The sequence below is a fragment of the Crinia signifera genome, chromosome 2 (assembly GCF_055691185.1).
Source record: "Crinia signifera chromosome 2, ASM5569118v1, whole genome shotgun sequence".
NCBI classification, from domain to species: domain Eukaryota; kingdom Metazoa; phylum Chordata; class Amphibia; order Anura; family Myobatrachidae; genus Crinia; species Crinia signifera.
In genome coordinates, this window is record NC_139218.1 from 24,706,665 (window position 1) to 24,728,112 (window position 21,448).

Consider the following 21,448-nt stretch of genomic DNA (forward strand, 5'->3'; position numbering starts at 1 on the left):
ACCGGACACTGGGTTCATTGAATACATTCTGATCCTCCGAACCGACTTTCCACAAGTACTTTAATGAAATTATTGAACAGAGTAAGCAGGTAAAAATCTACACGAAATCCTACGCACCGGTTTTAAATTCAATAATGCTTAGGGCACCAGCTAATTCTTTTGTCAGGTGTGAAGATTTTCAAGCATCGTGGATGAGCCCCCAAAATGTCAGAATGGTAGGGAGATACCCCGACTTTCTATTAATGCCCTTCAGTGTCATTCAGTAATCAGGAAGTATTGGCAATTAATCGGTGAACACATTTACTCAGACAAAGGGTAACAAATTGAATATCATGAGCTTACCAAACCGTGTAATGGACTGTTTGGCAGATATTTATTATGGAAAGACAGTTGGTATAGTGGGCTGTTATCCAATCAAATACAATGCACATACTGGTTTCTTACAGTTTAAAACTAGGTATCAACATGTCATCAGAAATTTGAATTATTACTATATGCTTAGGCACTTTTATGCTGGCTAGTTGTAGGGAGAATTTAATTATAATTGTTAAAACATATTTTTATCTATGTTTTCATTACATTTAATGTAGCTCAATTATCTTAAAAATACGTGTTGATTGTAAGTGTAAATCTTAATTCTGGGCATGCAGCCAAATGCCCTTGAAGTTCGATCTCTAGCTAAACTACATTCCATCGATATTAGAGACAGTGTAAGGTTTCTTGATAGAAATGGCAATGTATTTGTCTTAAAATACAAGTAATGTCATTATATAGCAATAAATATATATAAACAATATAAATATATTTCCATCCACTCTAACAGGAATTCGTACCCTAGGAGACCTTCTAGATGGCTCTGGTTTACTTCTGTTTTCTCATCTCGTTTCTCCCTTACTCATACAGAACTACTCCGTTTCTATCAAATCCAACACTGGTTTGTTCGGTTACCTACACCCAGTGGCCCCCTGTGCCCCCCCTCTCTCTCTCAAGCTGTTATAGCTTGTATCTCTAAATCTCATTCTAGGGGCGATCTCTCCTTCTGGTACAATGCCCTTATAGATTTTTAACAGCTTATGCTAAATCTAGTCCCGATGGGAGGCCGATCTTGGAATTTCCCTTTCGGTTTCTCAGTGGTAAACATTTATGCTTCATCTTACAGTATGTCCAGGTGTCTGAACCACTCAGCGATGCATGTTAAATTACTGTATAGACTGTACCTTACACCAGATAGATTACATAAGGTTTGGCTCTCATGCTCTAAATTCTGTTGGCGGAATAGCGGTGAGGTGGGACATGTTTTTCATACCTTTTGGTCGTGTCCAGGTCTCCACAGTTTCTGGGAAGAGGTTTTCCAACTAATTAATACAGCCTTAAAATGTCATTGTGTCCTGACCCAGCCCTGGCTCTACTGCGTATCTTCCCAGCTACAGACCCCACCCACCTCAGATATGTTCTTGGCCATATTTGTATCGCAGCCCAGGCTGTAAAGAGCCCAATCATGAAAACAACCCCTTTCTCATGCTTTAATTAAAGTATTTCATAAAGTTCACGTTTATTTCTCAATGGAATCTGGTTTTGCCATAGTCCTCTACCGCTTCATCTCCTCTAATGATGTGGTTCCCCTGGCATGAATATGGGACTGATGGGGATGGGTCAAGATTCTTACCATATACCTCTGACTCCGACCCACAACAATTTAGTCTACTTGAACACCCTTCCTGATAACTTTCCACACTTCAAATACAGCCCTCTGCTTTCCCCTTAATGCCTTCTTTGTAGTTCTTTCACACATTTCAACACCCTAGGACACCATTACATTCTATATGTTGTCAACTTGGATTTGTCCAGTTTTGATGTTTCATTTATATTCTCTCGTGAACTCTTTCTTTAATTGTTTACTTGTAATCATGCCTTGTATTTTGATTTGATTAGATTTTATGTTCCCTGCCCCTCTTCCTGCTGTTCTTTCTGTATCTCTCCCCATTTTATTTTCCTTATAACAACATTTCTTGTATCGATGAATCTCTACTTGACACTTTCATTCTTCAATAAAAATGATTGATGTTAAAAAAAAAACCCTCTGGAATGTGACAAAACCTGACTGATAAAGTCTCTTCTGGATTTGGTGACCAGTTCTAATCGCAGAAGATCAGGGACTTTTTCAAGATGAGGACTTTTTGCTAACCCAGATATTGGGCTGGCTATAATGAAGTCCGAGTTCAGCTGCCATGCGGGATGAACTCAGATGTTTTTTTTAAAGGGCAAACATTTACAGGGCAAAACCATACCTTGTAATCAGCAGAACACACCAGAGAATGTATTGATCAGACTGAGCACATATTCTACAATAAAGGAAAGGTAGAGGCCATTCACATAGGGTCAGGCTGGCATCTGGTGCTCTGGCCCAGCAATACAGATGCTGTTCTGGGACAGGTGCGGTCCTATCCTCTCCCCCAGCCCCTTGTCACCACACCTTTTCTTAGAAGGGGATTGATACACAGATAACGAAGGAGAAAGTGAAAGTTCTACAGGTACCTCGCCCATTATCCCCTCCCTTATAGCCTGAAGAGAATTAAATATCTTCATTATCCGAGGTCCTGATCTGCTGTCAGCACCCTTCTGTGGACTCTCAGGTAAGGCTACAGAACTCTTTCAGTCTATATAATATTTAACAAATAGTGACTATAATTAATGGATTATTCCCTCCTTAATGTCCCATCCTGTAGGGAACATCTTCATTAACTGACTATTATGCCAGCATAATATTATATTATAACTGCAATGCCTGCGTTTTCTGGAGAATGCCAAGAAAACGCTGATTGCACACCCTCAAACAGCCACAGGGTGTCAATAACCTTGCAAGCAGTGAGCGAAGGCTAGTCTTCCTGCCATCGGGCGGACGGCTTGTGTATGCACAAAGCATACCGTGCACTTGTGTGGCCTTTTGGTTATAGGAGGGGAACAGTGTGGGGTATGAGGAGAGCAGTGTGAGGCATGAGGGGGAGCAGTGGAGGGGCATGAGGGGAACCATGCCTTGTAAATGATTGGCCCTTTAAAAAATAACGTCCAAGTTTGGCGACCGGCATCCCACACGAATGCTGAACTCGGACATTACATCCATCCGTTATTGTTTTTATTGATAATCAGCAGAACACCGCAGAGAACATACTGATCAGATTGAGTACATACAATAAAGGAAAGGTAGAGGCCGTTCACATAGGTTCAAGCAGGCGTCTGGTGCTCCGGACCAGCAATACAGAGGCTGTCCTGGGACAACTGCCATCCTGTCCTCTCCACCGGCCCTTTGTCACCACACCTATTCTGGGGAGGGGATTGATACACAGATGGGGAAGATGAAAGTGAAAGTTGTACCAGGTACATTTTTCCTCACCCATTATCCCCTCCCTTATAGCCTGCAGAGAATTCAATATCTTCATTATCAGAGGTCCTGATCTGCTGTCAGCACCCTTCTGTGGACTCTCAGGTAAGGCTACAGAACTCTTTCAGTCTATATAATATGTGACGCGTAACAAATAGTGACTATAATTATTGGAGTGTCACATCATTCCCTCCCTAATATACCATCCTGTAGGGAACAACTTCATTATCTGACCATTCATGTCTTCTGCTAACTGCACCTTTCAATGGTATCTCAGATAAAACTGACATTAACGATTTGGGGTAAATTTGGTTGCCCATAGCAACCAATCAGATTCTATCAGTCATTTCTATATTGTATCGTAGAGAATGATAGACAGCATCTTATTGGTTACTATGGGAAATATTGCCTTTTTTATTTTTAGGAGCTTTAGTAATTTTACCCCTTTGGTGTAAACTTACTGTTGGGGTGCCGAGGCTGCTAGCCTCATTATTCTGCAAAGAAAAACACAGGGCAGATGCAATTAAGGTTCTTAGTATATTCACTGGCCAAAAAACATCAAGGTGACCTCGAATCTCTGGTGGGTCCCTAATACAAAGTTTGAATCTGGGACGCGGGACGACAAAAAAAGCCAGTCACCCCAGGGCAACACACAAGTGAAAATATAAGGTGTTAGTGCAGTAGTTCCCAAACTGTGTTCCTAGGCACCCTGGGGTGCCTCGGGACACTTGCAGGGCCTTGGATTGGTCTAGGACAAATGTATAAGAGTTGGTGGACGCCAATCGTGAAATATGTGACAAACAAAAGCAAATCTGGTCCCTCACTACATAAGATGACATATAAACACAATTTACTTAATTTAATATTTTTTTCTAAATGTAGGAAATGGAAACCTTTGACCTAGGGGGTGCCGTGAAAAATATTCTGATATTCTAGGGCACCATGGTTCAAAAAGTTTTGGGAACCACTGTGTTAAGTGTGTTAATAAGAAGGAAGCAGAAGCTAGGGGTTAAAAAGTGTTACAAAACAAAGTGCTAAAAAGTATAATATAAGTGAAAAATAAATAGTGCTAAATAAATGTTAAGGTGTGCCACCCCAAGGCAACTCAGCCACACAAAACCAACGGGAGCCGCACTCCAAATCCATCCGTAAAACTAGCAAATAGTGTAAATTTTTAGGTCTAAAGGCAATTACACCCTGGGCGACTTTCAGCTGAGAGTATCTCGGTTTACTAGTCTGAGCTACTTTCAGCTCGACATAGGCCCAGTGTGTACGGAGCAGCGAGTGAGCAATGAGCGCTGATGTGCGCTCCCGCATCATCGCTGCCCTGGCCGCTCATCTGCTGGTATTACCAGCAGATGAGCGGCAGAGTGTACCAGGGGCGGGCTGGGCCGGGGGGGCAGAGTGCCATATGCCCCCCGGGCCGCTTACCCACCCACTGGCCGAGGGCCGTGCTGCGGCTGGATCAGCTTCTCCAGCCCTCCTGCACTGGCCGCGGCTTACAGAACACGGCCGCGGCTACAGGAAAATGGCCGCCGGCCCCCTGCACTGAGGACATGTTCTCAGTGCAGGAGGGCGGCGGCCATTTTCCTGTAGCCGCGGCCGTGTTCTGGAAGCCGCGGCCAGCGCAGGAGGGCTGGAGAAGCTGATCCAGCCGCAGCACGGCCCGCAGCTAGCGAGTGGGTAAGCGCTCTCCCCAGCCCCCCCCCCCCCTCCCTCACCCCAGCATATGTGTTTCTGTCACTGTGGGGGCATATCTGGCACTGTGTGGGGGCATATCTGGCACTGTGTGGGGGCATATCTGGCACTGTGTGGGGGCATATCTGGCACTGTGTGGGGGCATATCTGGCACTGTGTGGGGGCATATCTGGCACTGTGTGGGGGCATATCTGGCACTGTGTGGGGGCATATGTGTATCTGGCACTGTGGGGGGCATATCTGGCACTGTGGGGGCATATATGTATTTGGCACTGTGGGGGCATATGTGTATCTGGCACAGTGGGGCATATGTGTATTTGGCACTGTGGGGGCATATGTGTATCTGGCACTGTGGGGGCATATGTGTATTTGGCACTGTGGGGGCATATGTGTATCTGGCACTGTGGGGCATATGTGTATTTGGCACTGTGGGGGCATATCTGGCACTGTGGGGGCATATGTGTATCTGGCACTGTGGGGGCATATGTGTATCTGGCACTGTGGGGACATATGTGTATCTGGCACTGTGGGGGCATATGTGTCTGGCACTGTGGGGGCATATGTGTATTTGGCACTGTGGGGGCATATGTGTCTCTGGCACTGTGGGGGCATATGTGTCTCTGGCACTGTGGGGGCATATCTGGCACTGTGGGGGCATATGTGTCTTTGGCACTGTGGGGGAATATGTGTCTCTGGCACTGAGGGGGCATATGTGTCTCTGGCACTGTGGGGGCATATGTGTCTCTGGCACTGTGGGGGCATATCTGGCACTGTGGGGGCATATGTGTCTTTGGCACTGTGGGGGAATATGTGTCTCTGGCACTGTGGGGGCATATGTGTCTCTGGCACTGTGGGGGCATATGTGTCTCTGGCACTCTGGGGGCATATCTGGCACTGTGGAGGAATATGCGTATTTGGCACTGTGGCAGAATATCTGGCACTGTGGCGGCATTTGTGTCTGGCACTGTGGGGGCATATGTGTATTTGGTACTGTGGCGGAATATCTTGCACTGTGGGGGCATATCTGGCACTGTGGACATCACATTGTGCGGTGTAATGGGCATCATGGTATGGGGCGTAATGGACATTACGGTGTGGGGAGCATTGGGTAATTGCCATCACAGTATGGGGTGTAATGGGCATCAAGGTGTGCAGCATAATGTGTAATTAGCATCACAGTGTGCGGTGTATTGAGTAATTAGCATCGCAGTGTTGGGCGTAATGTGTAACTGGCATCATGGTGTTCAGCATAATGTGTAATTGGCATTACGGCATGTGGCTTTATGTGTAATGGGTATTACAAGGTTCGCTAAAATGTGCAATCTGCAGGTACACAATACAATCATGGTACAGGCAACGCCCCTTATGATAGGCCACGCCCCTAATTTTTCGGCGCGCCTACGGCGCGCAAAAGCATTCCTTCCGACGGTGACTTGGCTGATTATGGGCCAGTGCTCTGGACTTGCCCCCTAGGCTAAAAGTTGCCAGCCAGCCCCTGGAGTGTACAGATTTCTATAGGGTCCTGCTATGGAAAGTCATCCATGATGACTTTCATTGTGTCTTCAGTTTGCAGCCTGTGGACACCAGGGACCAAACTGGCGAAAAAACATTAAGATCCGGAGGGTGGGGTGCTACGTTAACAGAGTGTGGGGGGGGGGGGTGGTCTTAGAATGCACACCCTATTTACATGAGGGGCTATTATACTGGGACTTGTACACTCCTCATTATTAATCAACAATCAAGGTTCTTAGTATAATAATTGCCCAAGAAATATTTGCCCACCAACCAGCATCAAGGTGACCTCGAATCTCTGGTTGGTCCTCAAAACCGTCTTTACTTATTGATCCAAGAAGAGCAGAACTGCAGATAAATGACAAGAATCTGCCTTCTAGGGTTACAGGAAGCATTCATTATCAATAGTTACACAATGGGTGTAGATTTCTTTAGATCTTCCCCATTCTTGTCTTCTCCTGAGCGCCATGTCAGGGCGTTGTCTCATGCCTGCCTGTAGAGGCATAACGTGTTTCATCATACACGTGTTTCATCATATATGTGTTTCTTAAGCTGCTGTGTGCTGAAAAGCTCTAATCTAAATGTGACCTTTAATCACTAATAAATGAGTTCTGATCCCACATTACTAAGATGGGATGTGGCCCACAGAAACCAATCAGATTCTACTTTTTATTTATTAAGCACCTTGGCTTCTAGAAGATAAGAGATAGAATCTGATTGGTTGCTATCTACTATTGTAAAGCGCAACGGAATCTGCTGCGCTATATAAGAAACTGTAAATAAATAAATATGGGCAACCTTGCATCTTCAATAGAACTCCCATCAGGATACGTTCAATTGGTCTACAGCAAGTTGGTCGACAATCGTTAGGTCAACACCATCAGGTCAACTTGGGGATAGGTCGACATTGGTCAAGGCTGACAGGTCATTAGGTTGACACAAGCATTAGGTCAACATGGTCTAGGTCAACAATCAATAGGTCGACATGGGTTTTTTGACTGTTTTTGGACCCGACATGTGCCGACATTTCATGCTCATCCACTAGGGCATGGTGGGAGAATAAAATAGCGTGCCGAGCGCAGCGAGGCACCGTGCACTTTAACCTGTGTCCATGTCGACAGTGTCAACATTTGGGTCAAAAAACAGTGAAAAACCCCATGTTGACCTTTTGACTGTCAACCTAGACCATGTCGACCTAATGCTTGTGTCGACCTAATGACTTGTCGACCTAGAACCATGTCGACCTAATGGTGTCAATCTAATGACTGCCAACCAACTTGCTGTAGACCAAATGATCCCATTCCCTCCCATCATATTATTTTACTTTTTTTATTATCATGTAATGTTCCCTCTAGATAGACATTCCATAGGTCAACACGAAAAGGTCGACATGTACAAGGCCAAATAAAAAAAAAGGATTGAGATGCACAAGGTTGACAGTGACAAATAAAATGGACATGGCAATGGTTGACACATGAAAAGGTCAACAGGAGTTTTTCATGCCTTTCCATTTTTAGGACTTCTTCATGCTTTACCATCCACGTGGACTGTGACTGGGGGCCTTATTCGAGTTCACTCTTTCAGACAAAATCCTTCTTAGATGGACAAAACCATGTGCATTGCAGGGGGGGCAGATGTAACTTGTGCAGAGATAATTAGATTTGGGTGGGGTTTTACTTCAAAGTGGTATCTATATTGTAGTGTTAAAATAAAGCAGCCAGTATTTACCTTGCAAAGAATCACCAAAAAATCACCAAATCTATTTCTATCTGCACATGTTACATCTGCCCCCCTGCAGTGCACATGGTTTTGTCCATCTAACAAGGATTTTGTCAGAAAGAGTGAACTCGAATAAGGCCCTGGGAGCGGTAAAGTGTGCTGAGCAAAGCGGGCCAGGTTCCTTGCTCCACTACCGAAGGTGCATGATTTGGGGGTGCACTGTAAATCATTCATCTGGGTTCTGTAAAAAGGGCGAGCAGCGCTGGGTTTCACTGAGATGTACAGTTATGCCTTGTTAATAATATTTAATAATTAAAAAAAACATAGATATACAAAACATTCACAATCAACAATACGAGCTTGAATTGGCCAATATAAAAAACAATAACATAAAATGGGGTAAGAAATGGAATAACGAGTTGAATTTTTGGGATATTGATATAAGTGTAGCAATAAAACACAAGCTTTCATGGGGCTAGGAATAAGAAACTGAGTTCTGTTGGTAATGCAGTAGATGTAGGGTCATCATTGGGGGAGCAGGGTGTCACTGGAGACGAGAGTTCCGGAATAATCCCCAGCACGGGGTGGGAAAATTACCCTGTCAGATGTATCAAGTGAGATTTTCCGTGTTTAGATAGTAAAGTATGAAAACCCACTCATGTTGACCCTTTTCACATTGACCGATTGCACGCCAGCCTAATGCATGTCGACTTTTTCCATGTGTCAACTTTTGGCCTGTTGACCAATAGTGGTCAACCTTTTGACTGTGGACCTTAATATTGTCAATCTATCGACCACATCCCTAATAAACATTGTACTTTCCAGTTCTTTAAAATGTAGAGAATTTGTTACTATATGAAAAACATACAGTACATGGCATTTCCTGATTTTTCGGTGTGTAGTAATATATCGTGCTTCTTGTAGAACAGTAACATTGTACTGTCATTGCCTTTGGAGAGGTCTAATATCAGAACTTAAAGTTGCTTATTTTTCATTTCAGAGTTAAAGTGTTCTTTCATACCCTGTTCTGTCCTCCAGACCTGCAGGTAAGACTGACATTAGCTCAGTGTATAGGATGCTACGCCATATACTCTATCCTAGGGGGGGGTAACTTTTTACCTGGAGGGGCTGCAGCCCTGCAGCTCATAGGTAAAACCCGCCACTGGTTGTAAGTAATGTCGCAAATATTGATCTCTTGATCACTCAGACACCGAGCTGGATGACATCACCACAACTATTTATTATGAGCAGCCAGTGATGGACTGGGCCTCCTAATCAGCCTTGTGCAAGTGCAACACCCCCATCGCAGGCTTGCGAACACCACTAATTGCGGCATGCATGAGTCGGGGACCTGCCCACATGGCATACACAGTGAGAGATCCCAGAAGCTGAACTGCATGCGGCTATCTGTGCCCTGATTGGTCCGTAAATCCATTGGCCCTTATGGCATTTGAAACAGGAATTACGTTTTAATTTGGGTACTCCCATTAGAAGTTCTGAGACCCTAATCCAACCATTTTTGGGTTCATATGCACCATCCGGTGAATACGATTTATTAAAGATCCTCTCAAAACAGCTTTATTCTATAGCTAAGTAGTGGAGATAATCTTGACCCTTTGGAAGACTTACTCCTGATGAAGTCTCTTTGAGATGAAACGCGTTGGTTATTGCTTATTAACAGCGTCGGAAATGTCCTAGGCTGAGTTTTGCTGAATGAGCGGGCTCTCACAAAAAATTACCGGGCATGACACTGATAAGCAGGTATGTGTGTGCCAGTGATGCCTCCAGAGGTACACACTGGTGCACCCCATTTGTTAGCACCAGTGACCCCCCACACACCATTCACTCCTCCACACCCATTGCTCCACCTGACAATAGTACACCAGGGCACGCCACTGCTGGTCCCTGCTGCGGATGTTCCCCGTCACCAGTTGGGGAAGTCTGGGGGCACTCGGGAGTGCTTGGATATTCGGGCGCCCAAACACATGAATGAAGTAGTGCCCGAGCTCTCCCTAGCCCCCCCCCCCCGAGTGGCCACTAACTTTACTGAGAGGCTGGAGAGCAGGGGATACTGCAGAAGGCAGCTGCTGCAGAGCTCGAGTGGTGAGTATTTTGGGGGAAGGTCAAACCTGCCCTGGTATGTTTGTCCTGCCCCAGAAAAAACCCCACTCAAGGGGTTAAGATTCCCACTTGACACTACATAAATGTGGGACTAGTAAATTTACCTTTATTTGGATTTATACAAACAAGGACTTGGACAAAATGTCCATCTGTTGGATGTCAAATATTTATCTCCATACAGGCATTGTCTGGTTACCCTAGTTGGTGAGAAGGACAATGCTACCATAGAGCCCCAACTCACTATTGTTGGTGTATCATTGTGATCGTTCCTACTAATAGGGGGCCAACTATTTTTGCGAGCATGCCCATGAAGCACCAGGGGAACACCCAGGATCGCTGCTCCCCCCCCCCCCCCCAGGAGCTTTCAGCCATAGCTTACGCCTACACATGCGAATTAGAGACAATGCAGAGGTATATATATATATATATATCACATAGAGAACAGGCAGCACTCATGAGACTTGAATACGTAAACCACCCACAATCATAAGTTAATGTGACGTTTCAGGGAACTAGTCACCTTCCTCAGACATGAGGATTAGTTCCCCGAAACAATTTTGTGTGGTTTACTATTGAAGTCTGGTGAGTGCCGCCTGTTCTCTTTGTGATATACATAAGGGTGGCACCCCTGGAGCAAGGCACTGGAGCCACTGCCCCAGTTGGGGTACCAGAGTGCCAGGTACTGCTTATATTGTATAGTCAGACTAGATGGGCCAAGTGGATCCTATCTGCCGTCACATTCTATGTTTCTATGTCCGATTTTCATTGGTCACAGGATCTACCATTATTAGCATCTTGCCCTCACCTAGGAGCAGTGAAATATCTCTGATGCCTGATGTCTCTGCATCAGGATCCCTTCCAGGTACACACCACTCAGAATTGCAGAAAGCATTGGACAATGGCCCCTGACACTCCCTCAGGGACGTTCTGTGTGTTGCTGCGTAGTTGCCACCTGAGTTCCGTTTAGGTGATAATAGTACTGACTTATACAATAACGCATGCATTTTCATCCGCACGTGCGCTGTATAAAAAAGCTTGCTGTTTGTATCCATGCCCAGAGATCCACGGCTCTCCGCATCAGCTGCAATGTGTGTTATGTGTAACTGTCCTGATAGCCCGTTGTCACACCAGTGCTGTCATAGATCACGATTTGTCTGTGTCACACTATTCTCTGTATATCCTCTACAATACTCCACGTAACTGGGTTATATCAGTGCGCACCTGATGTGTGTCTACATTCCATTACAGGTGTCTCACTTATTGACCTGGTCATGGATCCATCACCTCAACCTAGGAGTCCAGGATGTGGGCAGTCACATGGAACAGAGGACACGATGACCATGGAAATACCGGCACTGGGGCGCCCGTTCTCCCTTGGGATGCTGTACGATGGCCGTAGCGATAAGCTCATCCCAGGTAAATGCCCATATTAATGTTATACTTACTGGGAAAGAATACATGAACCCTCAATGAATTGTTTCACTAGTGCATGAGTAAATTGCTCAAAATGTGCCCCCAGCTCGCCTCCCCACACTGCTATATGCCATACCCATGACATCTACTGTGATCACCGGCTGCTTTGCAGAACAGAGCACTGGTGATCACCAGCTCCCCCCAACTGCATTCCTCCCTCACAGGATTCATTGGAGTTTAATATACATTTTTCTCTTTTGTCCAGTCCGGTGACACAGCTTCACCTTGGGATGTAGGAGGGTCCGCAGGAGCCAGGCACCTATAGCTGAAGCTTTTCCCTTGACTGCAGGCTCCTCCCCTTCTGCATTCCCAGCATGCTCCAGTTCGTTTTAGGTGCCCACAGGAGTGGGTGCTTGGCTGACAGGCTGCTGCTGCAGCCGGCTTTTTTTCTTTTTTTTTTTTCACTAGTTAGTGAGGATTTTATTATTTTATTAACTTTAGTGTTAAGGGCCCTATACATCAGCAATTAATTGTGACAATTTTCAGATATGGAGATGATTGCCACAATTAATTTTAGATGTGTGGGGTCCCCCTTTTGGCAATCCCAATCAAAATCGCCAATCAATTGCTTAATCAGGTTTTTAAATATGTTTAATAATCTGGTATTATCTGCAGATCTTTTTTATATGTGTGGGCATTCCCAACTCGTCTTCTTCATCTATTTACATTATGAACAGCAATTGATTGGGCAATTTCCAGATATGAAGATGCAATCTTTAGATGGAAAAATCTGCCGATCACCGAAATAAATCTGTAATGTGTGGGCAAAGTCAGATAGATTGTAAAATCCATTTATCTGGCAAAAATATCCCTGTATCTGGAAATCCATAAATTGTGATTGCTGATGTATGGGGCCCATTAGTGCAGGTTTTTTCCAGTGTGTGGCTTCTGGCAGAAGCGCAGCACACTGAGAGCGCAGCAGAGGCTGATAGAAGCATGTCCTATCAGCGCTCTGTGTGCAGGGGTGTCTGTCTGCACCCTCTGCACAGCGCTTAACCCCAGCACTGCTGGGGGTTGCCTGGACCCTAGGAGCGCTCCGGAACCGGCTCCTTACAGAAGGGGATCGTGGGGGAAGGACCTCCTGCGATGGCGCCCGCCATCTTGAAAGGGTTTACAGTCTGAAATCCCTCTGGGGAAGTGAAGACTGTTACAGGTGTCCAGTGCTGCTGCACGACTCCAAGTGATCCCAGAAAGAAGGGGAGGCACTAGGAGGTGAGGAGACTACACTGGGGGAGCGGCTAAAGGGGGTAAAAGGCGCCAAATAAGGCTTCCTACCCCGCTGAAGCAGGGACTTGGTCCCTTCCTCTCTGTGTGCGGGTGCCATTTTCTCTACACAGTGTGAGCTGAAAGCTGGCCTGGTCACGCTGCTGCACACAGTCTGACGTCTCCTGGAAGCGCTGCCCCCGCTGAGGCTTGGAAAGTCGCAGAAAACAGCTAACAGACAGATAAGTGCCATTGTTTACACTGCTTGGTACTTTTGCTTGACATTGTGCACCGTGGGTTAATCATGACTGACACGTGTGATGATGATGCTGTTGCTGTGTGTGTGTGTGGGGGGGGGGGGGGCGCTGGACATGTCTTTAAACTGCAGTATTTGCGGGGTTAATTATTCATGTGAACAGATGGACCAAGGGGTGGCCTGCCCTGCTTGTAAGTCTGTGCTTGGGGGGTCACTTGCCCAAGAGGCTGAGCGCGAGCCAGCGTGGACTGTGTCATTGGGAAGGTCAGGTCATTGGGTGGTAGTAACTACCGATGCCAGTCTCAGGGGTTGGGGAGCAGTTGCTCTTCATCTTCGGTTGCAGGGCCTTTGGTCGCAACAGGAGTCCAGACTCCCAATAAACATTCTGGAGCTGCGGGCTATCTGGAAGACTCTTTTGCAGGCCGAGGATTGCTTGAAGGGCCTGCATATAAGAATACAGTCAGACAACGCCACGGCTGTGGCTTATTTGAATCATCAGGGCGGGACTTGCAGCAGGATGGCTATGCGGGAAGTCTCGAAGATCTTTGCCTGGGCAGAATGCAAAATTCCGGTTCTATCTGCTGTCTTCATTCTGGGGATCCGGAATGTGGAAGCGGACTTTCTCAGCAGGGAGGACTTGCGGGAAGGGGAATGGTCTCTGCATACGGAGGTATTCCAAGAACTTGTGCATCGCTGGGGGCTCCCAGAGGTGGATTTAATGGCATCCAGGAACAACTGTCAGGTTCCAAAGTTCTGCTCCAGGATCAGGGACCCAGTCGCCTGGGCAGTGGATGCCATGACGGTTCAGTGGCCATATCACCTGGTTTATGTCTTCCCTCCGTTTCCAATGATACCGAGGGTGTTGCGGAGAGTGAGGTCACAGCAGGTGCAAGCAATTCTGATTGCGCCGAACTGGCCCAAGAGATCGTGGTACTCAGACATTCTGAGGTTATCAGTGGAGTCTTGGCCTCTTCCTCTACGTCAGGATCTGCTAAGACAAGGGCCGTTTCTTCACCAGGGCCTCGCTCGGCTCAGTTTGACGGCTTGGCTTTTGAGACCTCCTTATTGAGGAAGAAAGGTCTCTCGGATGCAGTGATTCAGACTATGCTTAGAGCTCATAAGCCAGTCTCAGCTACAAATTATCACAGAGTGTGGAAGATATACATCAGGTGGTGTGAGCGTCAGAAGGTACACACCTCCAGATTCAGAGTATCTAGATTGCTGGAGTTTTTACAAGATGTATTTTCTTCGGGACTCAGTCTGCAGTCTTTGAAAGTACAACTTTCTGCTTTATCCATTTTTTTCCAGAAAATAATTGCTTTTCTGCCGGAAGTCCAGACCTTTTTACAGGGTGTAACAAGGTTAAAACCACCTTACAGGCAGCCAGTGGCGCCGTGGGATTTATCTTTAGTTTTATCTGTGTTACAGAGTTCTCCGTTTGAACCTCTAAGGTCGGCTGACCTGAAATATGTGACTTGGAAACACTGGCGTAACTAAGCCACCGCAGCCCCCGCCGTGGCGGGGAGGCGCAGAGTAACTATGGGCGCCGGGGGGGCTGCGGTGCTATAGTTACCCGCTGCGCTGCTGCCCGGCCGCATCTTCGGTCACTGTCCCGTCACTCGCTCCCGGCGCCGGCTCCTGCTGATAATGAAAAGTGACACTTAGAAAATGGCTGCCCCCGTATTGCAGACAGTTTTGGCAGCCATTTTCTAAGAGTCACTTTTCATTATCAGCAGGAGCCGGCGCCGGGAGCGAGTGAAGGGACAGTGACCACAGACAGATGCGGCCGGGCAGCAGCGCAGCGGAGACTGGAGCAGCGGGAGACTGGATGGGACAGTGACCGCAGATGCGGCTCTGTCAGGTATGGAGGCGGGGGCGCCGAATTTTTTTTGGCGGGGGGGCGCAAATTATATAGTTACGCCACTGCTTGGAAACGTACGTTCTTGTTGGCCATTGCTTCGGCTAGGCGTGTGTCAGAGTTGGGAGCGTTGTCCTGTAAATCTCCACACTAAATGTTTCATGAGGATAGGGCTGTGCTTAGAACAGTACCTAAGTTTTTGCCAAAAGTGGTTTCCTCCTTTCATTTGAACCAGGAGATTGTCTTCCCGGTATTTTCCCCTCCAGAAGGGGCCAAAAATAGGGACAAATTGAGAAAGTTAGACGTTGTTCGCGCCTTGCGAATTTACATGGACAGGGTAAAGGATGTCCGCAAGACAGATCTGTTGTTGGTTGTGTTTGATGTGCATAAGAGAGGTTGGCCTGCTTCTAAGAAGACTATTGCCAGGTGGTCAGTAATTGCCTTTGCTTACACCAAGGTTGGTAGACCTGTTCCTTCTAGGATTAATGCACATACCACCAGGTCAGTAGCTTCCTCTTGGGCAGTGCGTCATGGGGCTACAGCGGAGCAGTTGTGCAGGGCTGCCACTTGGTCCTCTGTTCATACCGTTACCAAATTTTACAGGTTCTATGAGTCTATTCAGACGGGCAGTGTTGAGAACTGGCGGTCTGAGCGTGCCCTTCCATAATACCGGCTCGTGAACGTCCCAAGGTGAAGCTGTGTCACCAGACTGGACGAAAGAGAAAAGGGGATTTTTGTAAGAACTTACCGTTCGAACCCCTTTCTCTGAGTCCAGTCCGGTGACACAGCAATCCCTCCCCTACGCTCAGTAAGTCATGCCGTGCATGTGTGTCATGTTATGGTAAGATGATTGTGCATTTAAGATGTTGAGCATTGTACTGAGTTGTGTATCCTAGTGTGCTTTTTAAGTTTGAACTGGAGCATGCTGGGAATGCAGAAGGGGAGGAGCCTGCAGTCAAGGGAAAAGCTTTAGCTATAGGTGCCTGGCTCCTGCGGACCCTCCTACATCCCAAGGTGAAGCTGTGTCACCGGACTGGACTCAGAGAAAGGGGTTTGAACTGTAAGTTCTTACAAAAATCCCCTTATTATGAAGGTATATAATATCATACAATATTCTTTTAAATATAATCACATATCTTTCTTTATTCACATTCTAAGGTAGGGGTGGGCAACATACAGGCCGCAAACCAATCCTGCCTGGCCCTCTGCCCCCCACCAGGTAGCAATGAAAAGCATGCTCGCTACAGCAAGCGGCACCGCTGAGGTAACCTGGTGGGGCAGCTGTCCGAGATTTTTTGATGTCAGACGCTGGGCGGTGTCATGGGAGGGGGTGGAGCCACAGCGCAAGAGTTGATCACAGCGGCACTTCAGTTAAAATCCACTCTCATGCTTCGGCTCCACCCCTACCTCGCCCAGTGTCTGACCTCAGAAAGGGAATCCTGGCCAGCCGCCCCACTGTGACAAGTACAAGGTTTCCTCAGCGGCGCTACATGCTGTAGAAAGGGAATCCCGTCCGGCTGCCTAGTGACGAAAACTAGGTTTCTTTAGACAGTAAGCGTAATGACAAATTTTGCGCCCTCCCGATAGAAAATTTTGGCACCCCCCTCCTCCAGTAAAGTTAAGACCCTGCCTTACCCCTTAGCATCTGTGGCCGGGACCCGCAGATCTGCTTGTCTGCGTCGCTCCTCCTGAAAAATGTCCCTCACAAAATGGCTGCCCCTGACAGCAGTTTTTAAGGATGCTTGAGGAGACCGCCGCCTGCTGTAAGGGGTTGGCCATTTTGTGAGGGACATGTTTCAGGAGGAGCGCCAGGACGCAGACTGCTATCCCATGCCTGAAGAGGAGACATTAGACAACCCTAGGTCCCAACACCTGTGCCATGGAGGGTGCTGGAACCAGGTAATGCATAGTTGCTGCGGTGTGTCTGTGCATGAGTAAACCCCAGCCTTCTATGGACTGCACCACCTGCAGCCCATAGCCTATGGGCTGTTCTCTGAAGGGAGTAGTCCACACATTGTAGGAAATGTTTCCAGGCAATTTCTCACATGTAATAGCCTTCATTTCGAAGAACTAGGATAGGCTGTCCAGTTTCACATGAAAGTTCTCTTTTTCTGCCCACGTTGAGAGTATAACCAAACCCACAAATGTGATGCTCGAGATACTCAACTAGTTCACGGAAGGCCAGTTTTATAGTGTCGTGTACACATAGTCCTAATCACAATGTAACTATAGACCCTCAAATAAAACTGAGGAGAGTCTGAACACAATACATTTAATAATGAATTAAATAAGTATTGGTACAAGCACCATGCGGGAGTGCTTGTACCATTATTTAAGGAACTGCCACACGGTGCTTGTACCATTGTATATTTAATTCAATGTTAAAAGCACTAGTTTTATTGGCCACATAGAACGTCCCCTTCTATCTCCATGCCAGTCGCAACCAGGTGGGAAACCAGAAGTGTAAGATAGCCAGTCTGGCTCTGTATGTACAGTATATATATATATATATATATATATATATATATATATATATATATATATATATATATAAAATATATATATATATATATATATATATTTAGCTTGTTCTTACTAGAAAATGAAAAGGTTACAATTGAGTCAGATAGGAATGTTTCCGCATAGATGACTGTATGTGTTTTGTCAATATACAGGTATCACTTTATGGAACCGTCGGGCATTGAGAAAGAATGTGGATCCATCACCTCAAGAATGTACATTTTTTGACATTGTAGACAAAGACACGATTTCTGATAAATTATCAACTCTGGACGTCTCAGGATCTATGAAAGTCAGTTTCCTCTCTGGTCTGGTAGAAGTTGGTGGATCTGCCAGGTACCTAAATGACACGAAGACCTCTCAGAACCAAGCCAGAGTCACTCTAAAGTACTCAAGAACCACAAGGTTTGAGCAGCTGAGCATGGACCATTTAGGTACCCAGAACATGACTTACCCAGATGTGTTTGACCATGGAACGGCCACCCATGTGGTCACTGGTATAATGTATGGAGCCAAAGCCTTCTTCGTATTTGACCGTGAAGTGTCTCCAACAGAAGACCCCAAGTATATACAAGAAAATCTCTATGCCATGATTAACAAATTTCCTAAGTTTACATTTAGAGGACTAGTATATTGGCAAAGGAAAGAAAAGGAAGAAAAAGAGAAACTTCACTGTAAGTTTTATGGAGACTTTTCCCTGGACATAAATCCGGTCACATATGAAGATGCCATAAAGGTTTATAACGACCTCCCAAAACTATTAGGAGAGAATGGAGAAAAGGCCGTACCTGTGAAAGTCTGGCTGTATCCACTGAGTAAACTGAACAACGGAGCTGCACAAATGGTTAGAGACATTGACATAGATCTTGTTTTCAGGACAGAAATGGTGATACAGCAATTTATAGATGTTACCATACACTGTAATGATCTGAGGAGGCATCCGACTGCAGAGAACTTTCCGGACATCAATAATAAAATCACTCAGTTCAGAGACCTGTGTGAGCAATTTACACTCAGATTTAAGAAGCAGCTTGCCCAGGCCCTCTCCTCTATCCGTGGTGGGGTATCAGAGGAAGACGTACTTGTTGACTTATTGCTTGCTGTAACACAATCTCCATTTGACAATCTCCATATCACCCAGTTTTTGAGCAGACAACAGCAGGAGATGGAGACTCTGAACTCCTATCTCAGAAAGCTGCCCAACATCAAAGTATTGTCAAATAAGACCACAAGAAACAAACTAATATCTGACCCAATCAGTGAATATGTTGTGTGTTATCATGTTACTTCTTTAAATGAGGATCCATATCTTTTGGATATAGATAATTGGCTTCAAACTCCTGAACACAACATCTATGAGAATAAAAATATCTCTTGGTTGAAGGACACGTGTGTCGATGTGACTGTCAGGGAACGTATGAGAGCATTTCAGGAATTTGCCACAGCCAACGCATCCAGTGAGAAGACCCGATTCCTAATATCATCTGTCCCAGACCCAAGTAATCCTGGAGCCTCTATTTACCTGTATAAAGGTGGAGAATTGGTGAGCACAACATTAATGCCTCCAAGTAAACCTAAACCCCCCGTTATCAGTGGTAGAACCCATGATAGTATGGATCTCATACTCAGTCATGCAGACTGTTGGGAAGAGTTCATCGAAGGATACCGCATAGAGTATAGATCAGCCGAGGAGGAGAACTGGACACCTGTTTTAACACAGAATAAAATTGGTACGATCATGGTTACAGGACTAAAACCTAATACAAAGTATCAGATCAGATACTCTGTAGTGTATAAACTAGGACTCAGCGCTACTAGTGATGTTACAGAAGATAAGAGCACACTTCCTACTGGTCCACCTGAAGCCAAAGTGGTCACTGCTGAACCATCTTGTATTATATTACAGTTCAAGGAGCCAACTATAATCGCAGATGGAGTGACAATAACAGAGTATAAAGTTGAATATAAGGTGGAGGCTGAAAAGCAAGACGGGAGGTGGTTGGAGTACAGATCAGGAAGCAAAGTAGAGACTTGTAAAATTGAGGGGCTAAAGCCAATGACATCCTACATAATACGTGTGTCGGCCATATTTAGTGACTCTGGGGCCGGCACTCCCAGTGATGAGATTGTAGTTATAACAACAGAGGATACATCCTCTTATAGAAATCATCCATATATTGAAGAAAATATGATGGTAACAAGAGGAACAGAAGATGGAAATCCTTCTATATATCAGCTGAGCATGGATCTTTCAGAATCCGGTTATCTTAAGTACAGCTTGGGAAAAGAAAACCTACAGATACCTAGTAAAGTGATTCTATTAGTAGGAGCTACAGGAACTGGAAAAACAACCCTGATCAATGGGATGGCCAACTACATCTTGGGTGTGGAATGGAAATACGACTTTAGGTTCAAACTTGTCCATGAGGTCACAGATAAATCTCAAGCTCACAGCCAAACCGCCAAAGTTACAGCCTACAAGATAAACCATGAACGTGGCCACCAAATCCCGTATTCCCTCACAGTGATAGACACGCCAGGGTTTGGAGACACACAGGGAACAGAACAGGACAAGAAGATCATAGAGGACATCCATAAAATGTTGAAAGAGGAAAATGGCATTGGACAGATAGACGCTGTGTGCTTTGTAGTTCAGGCATCTTTGGTTCAGCTGACACACACCCAGAAAAATATTTTTAAATCTGTTATGTCTATCTTTGGGAAAGATATCAGAGACAACATCCTGATCCTGATCAACTTTTCAGATGGAGAAAAACCTCCAGTACTGGAGGCCATCAAAGATGGTGAGATCCCCTGCCCACTGGACAGAAATGGTGACCCTGTTCACTTTAAGTTCAACAATTCCGCTCTATTTGCCAACAATCAGGCCAGTGGCATGAGCTTTGATGAGATGTTCTGGAAGATGGAGGAGCACGGTATGAGAACATTTTTCAGCTACCTGAGTAAAATAGAAACCAAAATTCTGACTCTGACCAAGGAAGTCCTCAGAGAACGGAAAGAGCTTGAGGATACTGTGCAGGACTTACAGCCACAGATAAAGACCAAGCTAATGAAACTGCATGAAATAAAAAAGAGTCAGGAAGCTCTGCAGCAAAACATTGACCGGATGGATGCTAATAAAGACTTTGAGTATGAGGTCACCACAACTTTCCCAGTACAGAAACCGATAACAAGCGGCTTCATAACAAACTGCCAGCAATGTCACTTTACCTGTCACTATCCTTGTCAAATTGCGATTGACTCAGAGAAACATAAATGTTCTGCTATGTGTAATGGATACTGTAAAGTGTGCCCAGGTAAATGTGTCTGGAATATTCATTTCAATCAGAAGTATAAGTGGGATTATGTGACTAAAACAGAAAAAAGAACATCTGACCAGTTGAAAAAAAACTACGAAGAAGCTTCCAAAGATGTGATGACTACAAAAAAGTTGGCCACACAACTGGACAGGGATTATCACAATGTGAAACAAGAAGTGTTGGAACTTATTAGCAAGTCCACCCAGAGCCTGAAGCGCCTCCGCGAAATCGCTCAAAGACCGAACCCTATGTCAACAACTGAACACATTGATCTGATGATACAGAGCGAGCAACAAGAAGCCAAACCAGGATATAAGGAGAGAATCCAGTACCTGCAGGAGGTCAGGAAGCAGGCGGAGTTGATTGAGAAAGAAAAGACGCTTCCTTAA

At 45.6% G+C, this 21,448-nt stretch overlaps 1 protein-coding gene across 1 annotated transcript; it reads left to right on the forward strand.

Annotated features, from left to right (window-relative positions):
- The first annotated feature begins 11,763 nt into the window (after positions 1 to 11,763).
- LOC146058380 (uncharacterized) lies at positions 11,764 to 21,448 on the forward strand. Its single transcript, XM_083170663.1, has 2 exons — positions 11,764 to 11,845; positions 17,895 to 21,448. The coding sequence occupies exons 1-2, from the start codon at positions 11,764 to 11,766 to the stop codon at positions 21,446 to 21,448; spliced, it is 3,636 nt and encodes a 1,211-aa protein (XP_083026789.1).

What these genes read in the sequence shown, in the direction of transcription:
- LOC146058380 (XM_083170663.1), top strand. Translation starts at nt 11,764, where the DNA reads ATGACCATGGAAATACCGGCACTGGGGCGCCCGTTCTCCCTTGGGATG. An exon ending in TAGCGATAAGCTCATCCCAG is followed by an intron (nt 11,846 to 17,894) that starts GTAAATGCCCAT and finishes GTCAATATACAG; the next exon opens with GTATCACTTTATGGAACCGT.